This window comes from Stylophora pistillata, chromosome 7 (assembly GCF_964205215.1).
Source record: "Stylophora pistillata chromosome 7, jaStyPist1.2, whole genome shotgun sequence".
NCBI classification, from domain to species: Eukaryota; Metazoa; Cnidaria; class Anthozoa; order Scleractinia; family Pocilloporidae; genus Stylophora; species Stylophora pistillata.
The window spans coordinates 20,554,690-20,564,292 of record NC_142525.1 but is presented as its reverse complement, the minus strand read 5'-3'; the positions used below and the strand labels follow the sequence as shown (position 1 = coordinate 20,564,292).

At 38.5% G+C, this 9,603-nt stretch overlaps 1 protein-coding gene across 2 annotated transcripts in view; it reads left to right on the top strand.

Moving 5' to 3' along the window:
• Positions 1-9,603, top strand: part of LOC111334286 (proto-oncogene tyrosine-protein kinase receptor Ret-like) — a 30,805-nt gene that overhangs the window by 12,791 nt on the left and 8,411 nt on the right. The window contains exons 4-10 of one of the 2 annotated variants that reach the window (XM_088727267.1): positions 2,325-2,639; positions 3,325-3,639; positions 4,337-4,387; positions 7,050-7,163; positions 7,285-7,303; positions 8,622-8,652; positions 9,284-9,587. In XM_088727267.1, the coding sequence (XP_088583393.1) occupies positions 2,372-2,639; positions 3,325-3,639; positions 4,337-4,387; positions 7,050-7,163; positions 7,285-7,303; positions 8,622-8,652; positions 9,284-9,587 (1,102 nt within the window). In that variant the 5' untranslated portion in view covers positions 2,325-2,371. Of the gene's footprint in view, positions 1-2,324; positions 2,640-3,324; positions 3,640-4,324; positions 4,388-5,675; positions 5,700-7,049; positions 7,164-7,284; positions 7,304-8,621; positions 8,653-9,283; positions 9,588-9,603 lie in introns of those variants that run through there. The other variant, XM_088727268.1, reaches the window with a different exon arrangement.

The window sequence follows — 9,603 nt, the reverse complement described above, 5'->3', positions numbered from 1 at the left end:
TTCCATCGAAGCTTTTTATCGGTTTGTACCGCATTGATGCGGAAGTGAAAAAGTTTTTCTCCTCTTCCTGGTCTCTCCTTTGGAAATCCTCTTGATTTGGACATTCTTTGCATCATAACAAAGCTTGGAATTGGAAAATATACGAAAAAAAATTTTATTAAAATCGGTGATACGAATGGCTCCCTTGCCTTAAGATATGCACAACAATTCACTTATAGTTAAAGAACACGCCTTTTAATCGCTAGAAATCGCGAATGTTAGTTTGCACTATTCATGATGCCGTTCACTCCGTTGATATTCACATGTATTATTACTAATCCCTCTCTAAAAACGATTAACATTGATCTTGCGAAATCTGTAATGTGGTATTATGGCACGACACTGGATCGAGACTTGGTCAACAGTCAATTGATAAATCGGTTAAGATTATCGATTATTGACTATCGACCGAGTGGTCGATAATCGATAATCGATAATCTCCATTTTCTGCCTTTAAAAGCACACACAACCCACAATTCCTCTATTCGCTCCGACGAAGGGCTAACGCTCGAAACGTCAGCTTTTGTAATCATTACGGTGGCTAATTTACCATTTCAACTTTGTTGATATATCCAAATTATATCGATAATCTCGACCGACCTATCGACCGACTATTGACCGAGTCTTGACCGAGTATCGGCCAACTATCTACCTACTATCGACCGAGTGTCGACATACTATCGACCGAGTGTTGACCGACTATCGATCGAATGTCGACCGAGTGTTGACCGACTATCGATCGAATGTCGACCGAGTGTCGACCGAGTACCGACGTAGTGTCGACCGACACATTGGTGGAGTATCGACCGACGACCCTCGACTGATATATCGACCGATATACCGGTCGAGAGTACATATAGTAAACGTTTATGAGATGTAGTGTCCTAGTGCTCCTAATTTTGACACTTGACCACTGCTACTAATCAATAAATGGTATGCTTTCACTTCTTGGTGTAAGGCTGCCAAAAAATTCCACTTTGAATATTGTTCATTTTAAATGTTTTCAAAGGTTTGCAAGAATAATATACGTAAGTCGCGATAACCACCTCCTCAGGGCCCACGCGGCAAATTTTCGAGTGGGGGTCAAAGACGAACACATAAGCTTCAGCCACCAAGGCAAAGGAGTGGGACATACCTAGCAAAACAAAATAAAAAAATTCCCTCCACACCTCAACATCAACATAACGTATAAAAGTAACGTTGAGTTCCAAATGGAAATTAAAATTGATACCGTCGAGGTTTCGGTTCGCCATGTTCGCAGACGACGAAAATATTGCTGAGTTCACGTTCTTGTTTTGCAGCAGACGGCTAAGAATTGTTCAAAGTTTTCAAACGCACTTGCTGGCTATTTTTCTGCTGATTAGATCTTTTGTTTTACCGCGTTGCCGTTTCCTTCGTGGTTTGCGATGGTCCCTAATGACTCATCCGATTTTATATCACTGCTTAGGGAATCGTGCTCTAGTATTCCATCCTTCTCCTCGTCGTTTTTCCTGCTGTTTTCTTGCTGCACCTCGCAGTCAGGGTGTTTGAGGCTGACCAGTTGAATTTCTCTCGAAAAGAGGTAAATTGGTCGGTCACCAGGAAATCAAAGGTCACCATTACAGGACAGGGCAGGGCTCAGAACGTCCAGATATCAGCGAGGGGTTGCAATGAAAACATCAGCATGTGTGCCTGGCACGTACGCAAAGAGCGTCATAACTGAACATAATTTTTTCAGGGCTTCCGGTTCCTACCTTTCAGTACTTTCGTCATAGCCGCTTTTGGAAGCTTATGACCACCAGCCAGTTGTTTGTGCTTTGTTACGTGTTTTTGTTTTTTGCAATCTCCTTGGTACTCTGAACTTGTAAGTTGTTACTCTCTCCCAGCCTTTGCACGATATTTTTGCGATGCAAAGGTACTTTTTCTCGGATAAAGTGGGGACTCATTCGCATTTCGGCTGATGTTTTTCCTTTTTGTTGAAAATAATTTCATTATAATTATCATTATTATTTTTTTAAATGGGAAATAAATTAGCCATTTGTGAAGTGATGTGAGTAACGCGAGTTTTAGTGAGCCAATGGAAAAAAAAATACGGTTAAAACGATTTATGACAGACATTTATGTCAATATCACTCTACAAGAGCAATCTCTCACTAGAGGATGTTCGAGGTGGTTTTCTTAATCCGTTGCTGACTTTTATATATCTATAGGAAGTGATAAAGCATCATTTCTACCATAAAGAGAGGTCGTTTTACGAACCCTCAAAATGTAAAACAAGCTTACTTATTTTCTCCTATTGACAACAGTTCGTTTGGTGAGTCCCACCAATTCGCGGTCTTCTGGTCGCGTTGAAATGTTTTACAATGGTACATGGGGAACCGTTTGTGATGACTATTGGGACTTACAGGACGCTGATGTAGTTTGTCGACAACTTGGCTACGATGGAGCTTTATCAGCACCTGGCGATGCAGCATTTGGATATGGAACTGGTCAGATATGGCTGGATGACGTTAATTGTATAGGAAACGAGAATTCTTTAGTCCAGTGCAGTCACGGAGGATTGGGAGTTCACAACTGTGGGCATGACAAAGATGCTAGTGCAGTGTGCCGCCAACTTAAAGGTCAGTCAAATCATAATCTTGCATACTGTTAATTTCAAATCATCACTGTTCTTTCACTCTAATTTTTGAGTTTTGATCTCTGAATTTTCGGAGCTTGCAAACCTATCATTAGAAGTTTGGCAACATAGAATCGTGGCATAGCATGGTTAACCTTTTCATACAATTAAGTAACAACTTTATTTTGAGAGCGTAACACATGACAGTATGATTGATAAACCAGTGGCCTTCTGTGCTAAAGATCCACCAAGAAATCATAAAATAACTAAGGATAACAGAACGTATGAATGTCAATCGCAAAGCATCTATCATCTACAGTTAAAAATATATACCAAAAATAATTCAAAACACATAGATATCGCTATTCATTACGAAATTTTTTTCATGGCCAAAGTATAGAAACTGATGGTGTCCTTTTTTTACTTATTTCAAGGGGAATCTCACTCCAAAGCTTTGTCCAATGGACCTGAGATGTCCTGCTTCCTTTCGCTTCTCTGCTGTATTGAGGATACATTAAATGATAATTCCCATAGCAAGATATACGTTATACATTTTTCAGAACAGTAATCACCAAATGTGACAACTATGGTCCGTTTCTTGAAAACAGTCACATAAATTGTCTTGTTAGTATTAATGGAGGAGTTGTTACGTTAAAGCAACATAAAAGATATATCTTCTATCTATACAGTTCGTCTGGTGAGTCCCGGGAATTCACCTTTTTTTGGACGTGTCGAAGTCCAGTTTAGTGGTACGTGGGGAACAATTTGTGGGTACTACTGGAACCTAAAGGAAGCTGATGTGGTTTGTCGTCAGCTTGGATACGATGGAGCTTTGTCAGCCCCTAGAAATGCAATATTTGGACAAGGAACAGGCCCAATATGGCTGAATGGGGTGCACTGTGGAGGAAATGAGACATCACTTTCACAATGCAGACAGGCAGGATGGGGAGTTCATCAGTGTAGGCATAACATGGATGCTGGTGTGGTATGCCGTCGGATAAAAAGTAAATTCAGTCATAGACAGGCGCTAATCTTTACAATGCCTGTAACTCCTTTTGCTCCATGGTGAAGATATTTGCTAAAAAATACTTGCTATAAGGAGAGTTTAAACACAGGATTTGTTTTCACTTAAATGTAACCTTATTAGCATCTACATAATTCAAAATTTCTCTGCCTTATCATTGCTTGTAACGCTATGTAACGCGAAGGAAAGTTTACACTACACATTTAGGTTACCCCCTTTTGTAGAGTGCTAGTAGGAATTACTATCATTTTTTATTCTATTTTACAAAAATCTTCGATCTTATCGTAAAGCACATAAGTAAGCGGGTCTATTGGTTGCCCTGTGGATATCAGAAATCCCTCAGCTGTCATCACATGGCACAAAGGAAATGACACCAGCGACAAAAAAATGACTAACCGCTTATTTTTAGAGGTTGAAAATGCTGTTTCTAGCTACAAAGGATGGTATATCTGTTTTGCAAAAAATGGAGTGGTAAATACAATTGTCAGGTTTTTGCTACTTATTGGTACGTTGAATGGGTCTCAGTATGGTTACTGATAAATCTAAATTATCTATCGAATCCGCAACATCGTCAGCAAAGTCGTTAACAAAATATAGGACAGAACAGGAGAGGTCTCACCCATTTCTGCTCGTATTCTTTTCCTCTAATGCCATTAAGTTCTGTTATTTTTCCCCAGTTAAACCAGCATCAAGTACATTTACCACATCATCCCAAACAACTCCTACAGGTGACTGCTTCTCTTTCTTATACTCTTAAAACTATTTGGAAATTGCACTTATCTGGGCGAGGTGAATATCGTCGAAAAATCCCCGAGACAAAGTCTTTAACATTTTATATAAACCGCGTGGAGCGGTTTATATAAAATGTTAAATAAAATTATATAAAATGTTATATAAAATTATATATATATATATATATATATAGGAGAAGTAGTGTGGCACACGAGGACGGACAACTTCGAGCGAAGGAAGACATATACTCAATAAAAAGTCTAAAAAGTTTAATAAAAAACGTTTCGGTCCGAGACCTTCATCAGTTGTAATACAACGACTTAAAAATTCCTTAAATAGATTTATATAGGGCGTGATGACACATATAAACAAACAGAGTAATTACTACGCGAAAAATTATCACTATAAAAAGAAATAGAAAAATTGTCGAATTAAAATTCGACAATTTTACTATTTCTTCGCTCCGACGAAGGGCTAACGCTCGAAACGTCAGCTTTTGTAATCATTACGGTGGCCAATTTACCATTTCAACTTTGTTGATATATCCATATTACTTGGTTGGAATTACTTATGCAAATGAGCTGGCTGCACATTGAGTGTGCAGCCAGCTCATTTGCATAAAACTTTTTCAGGCGCAAAGCTCCTCATGTGGCAGACCTGTTTAAAGCCCACTTAAGTTGACCTTTATTTTACCACCACGAAAGAGAAGCGAAGTACTTTATTTCAACAGACTCAAACGTAACAACATAACAAGAAATTAATAATTTCTAAGAGATAAAAGGACTATCTGTTAGCACACAAAATTTAAAAGCGGGGTTGCATCGCGTTGTAGCGTACGAAGTTGCCGAAGTTGCATAATTTTTTATTGCTTTACGGGGGGACAACGGCTAATTAGGGGTATTTTGAACTTTTCGATTTTTTGGAGAAAAAAAAGCGCGCTAGAACTTTTTGATATAGTTTTCGAAAAAGGTTCATTAAAAGGGTCCTTTAGAAAAAATAAAATGAATTACGAAATTTTGCAACTGTCAGCGGATTCTCGATATTTACGGTCAGTGGTTCTTAACAAGTCACAGTACAGAGTAGATATGTAACTGAGGCAATCGTTTGCAAAGTTTCAAACCAACATCAGTCTTCGCGTCAATTTTTAAACCTTTTCTGTTCGATTTTACCTTTCCACATATCGATCTTCCGATTGTTTTCTGAACTCTTTTGACCTCTAGTTTAAGAGTAGAATATAGATGAGGAAAACGTAAAATTGTGTTTTTTCTTTTCCCCTCTCAAAAGTCTAAGAAAACCGTAATCACAAAGGTAAGAAGTATTTGTTTTATTTGCGTTAGAAACTCATTCAAACGTATATATGTGCACGATCCTTCGCAGTAAAGCACTATTTAAGCAATAGTGAAAATCAGACCTGAAAAAAACTCAGGCCTGTACGGGATTCGAACCACTGACCTCTGCGATACTAGTGCAGCGCTCTACCAATTGAGCTAACAAGCCAACTGGGAGCAGGCCATCAAATTAATTCGACATAAACCCGTAGATGATAAATCAAACAACAAACATATGAAATACATATATATGAACTGCGGTTATGAAACGTATATGTGCACGATCCTTCGCAGTAAAGCACTATTTAAGCAATAGTGAAAATCTTACCTGAAAAAAACTCAGGCCTGTACGGGATTCAAACCACTGACCTCTGCGATACTAGTGCAGCGCTCTACCAATTGAGCTAACAAGCCAACTGGGAGCAGGCCATCAAATTAATTCGACATAAACCCGTAGATGATAAATCAAACAACAAACATATGAAATACATATATATGAACTGCGGTTATGAAACGTATATGTGCACGATCCTTCGCAGTAAAGCACTATTTAAGCAATAGTGAAAAATCAGACCGTACAGGCCTGAATTTTTTTCAGGTCTGATTTTCACTATTGCTTAAATAGTGCTTTACTGCGAAGGATCGTGCACATATACGTTTCATAACCGCAGTTCATATATATGTATTTCATATGTTTGTTGTTTAAACCCATTCAAAGTTTGATTGGATGAAGACTTTGCGACTTCATCATGCTGGCTATCATCAAACAGACCCAGTCCATTCATGTCATACTGAAAAACTTTGTATCGGGGGCATTGTACTATGGCGTCCATTCAGAATTAAATTGTCCTCCTGTAAACCCAAAAATGTCTAAAAAAAATTGGGATACATGTGGATCGTAACATTATCATCTTAATCCAGGTATTAAACATAACAAGTAAAACTAAGGTCGATCGTTTTATAATATTAACCGAGGAGGGATCACGGTAAACTGAAATTACATTACCATGACATCTCAAGGGCAAGATTTCGTGTATATTCATAACAGGTATCTTTTCGAAAATGACCAACAGACTTTCAGTTGTTTCCATATCTTCTTCCTTTCTTTGAAGGATATATTTTCTTTTTGTTATTGTTGTTGTTGTTTTATTCTTTCAAACAAAAGTTTGCTTTCAAAAATTTCACAGGGAGGGTAACGCCCTTTTTCGCTTTAGTATTTAACCAGTCAAAGTGCGCATTCTTTCGTTGTCCAACCGAAGCCATGTAATTACAGCAGTAAGACATTGTTTGATTGTTACCACATTGAGCCTAAAGAAACCAATCAATCTAGGTCCTGAACAAGAAAAGTACTCAAGTAACGACGGGATGTTAACAACATTAAATGGAGTTCTTGGCTTCATAATCCTTCTTCTAATAATTTGCATAATCTGGCTACACAGGAGAGGTGAGTAACGATTTCATTATATATGGTAGAAGGGAAGCGCAAGATCTATCATGAAGCAAGACAAAACATTCTACCTTCGTCACAAGGATTCAACTTTTTTTTACCTTTTTCTCCTTGTTAGGTACACTCGTGAAACAAAGGTAAGAACTTAATTTCTTGTTATAAATATTTGCAGATTTTGTATACAGTGCACAACATTTATGAACTTCGCTCTACATTGTAAATGGCCTTTCAGTACCTGAACATTACTACAATGAGTTACGACTGTTTATGTTGAAAGTCCAACTTATTTTTGCCATCTTCTCGGCACTTCGAAGTAAACCATACTTCCATGCTCAAAATGTCGTCTACTTTCATTCGACAAACAAAGCATGGAAACTTTTGTCTCTCGCTTCTTTATCAATCCTTCGAGGTAGTTCTTTTTAAACCTTATTTTGAGCGAAATCCTGGCCCTCGAATGCACTCACAGTGGCTTGTATGCGCCAAAGTCTTGGACCTCACTTCAACTGTTTCTTCAAAGATTTTTTTCACGATTAGATTTTCTTTCAGGCAAGAAATTAGTTTAAGTTACTCACATTGTCAACCATGAGTAACGATCGCCATGTCACTTTTGCCAACTTGCGGTAAATTTTAAATCCTCCCTGGGGCTACTTCCATGACAATCCATGTCTGGTGATCCACTGAAGCTTTTTGCCGCCACAAGAAAGTTGCATAATTAAGCGAAGGAGTCACCACATAGATAACACCGTGGCAGGTTGACAATTGATAGTGAATTAGGGCTTTTTATTTTTAAAAAAAATCTGGTTCGCTCTGAGTTAGACGCAGCCACAGTTCATAACAGTACCTCAGCTCCTCCGACTGATCCCTCCAACCCTCATCCTCCTCAGGATTTTTTTCTTACTCTGAGCTCCTGAGTGAGATTAAGACACTTGAGCGCTGTGTTGCAGTAAGTTCTTCTCTCGAAATCTTGTCCTGATGCAAGTCGCAATGGGATGTATAGATGAAATCGAGCCCTGCTTAACTGTTATTATCAACCAGTCCATGCAGTCTGGCGTCTTATCAAATGTGTGGGTGGAGGCTTTTGGAATTCCTACCCTAAGAATCCTGGATCTGACCTTACCTCTGAAAAAGATTTTCCATGTAAGCAATCTTCAACAGCAGCGGATCAGTCTCAGTTACATCTGGTTAAGAATAATCTCTTTCAAACGCTTCAGTCAGCTATCGTCCTGGCCATGCTAGGGAAGAAGCTCAACTCAAAATTAAAATTAAATTTCATGAACATGGACAACATGCTACGCCCCTTATCCTTCGCGACCTTACCGCTGGTTCTGACACTTGGACCATCAAACTGTCCATTTTCATCACAATTATAGTTATTTTCATTATCATTATTGTCGTAATTACTATGGTAATCACTATTAGTGTATGCATCATAATCATTTTATTTCTTAATTCTAGGACTTGTGAGGATGAAAGAAGTACTTGCAACGTAAGTTATAACGCAGACATTATCGTCACATCGGTGTGGGGAGAAATTGTGTGATCTTTCTTTACATCTGCTCTCTTTAGTAAAATAGACAATCTGTGAAAGAAAATAAGCAGGATTTTACAAGAACGCGTAAAAATGGGTAGGGACTCTGTCCTAGGATGAGGTGAAGCTTCTCGCTGGATTTGCTCTCTGTAGTCTTGTGTACTCATAGATAACCAAAATTTCAACTTCTGGTCGAGAATAATTTCCTTGATAGCTTTTCTCGTGTTTTTTTTTCTGTCTTACTTTCTCGATGTCTTCTTTTCTAATCAGCAGTGAGGGAGATAAGCGTGATGATAGTCTTTCTGAGTGTGTATATGTCCACTAACCTTCCTATATTGGGGTTGCAGTTTGTAATTTTGACGTGGATTTTGGAAATCTCCATGAATTTATGAAACATGATCGTTTGCGATATTGTACAACATACTGTTTATTGATTTTAGTTATAATAAAGAAAGAACATAAACGTACGTCTGATAAAGATGAGTAAACTGTTGTTTTTACCCGATATGACATATTTTTGAGAATTTGTTAGACTTGTTTACAACAGACTTATTTATTAATGAGTTGGAAGGCTATATTGGTTTAACAGAATATGGCGGCAGAACGCGATATCGAGCTAAGTCTGCCCCATTCAAGTACACTCACGCAACCTCCAGCGGAATACATGGAGCTCAAAGAGGTCAGCAACGATAATAGACAACTACAAAATACTAGATCGGGTGCTGATTACGCCCCTCTTCATCCCCTGACACGCTCCTGGGAAGTTCCACGACATCACGTGACCATAGAAAAAGTCATTGGTAAAGGTGCTTTTGGACAAGTTGCTAAGGGAACGGCAGTAGGACTTAGAGGGAGGCCTGGTACGACTACAGTAGCTGTAAAGATGCTTAAATGTGAGCAATGTTCTAA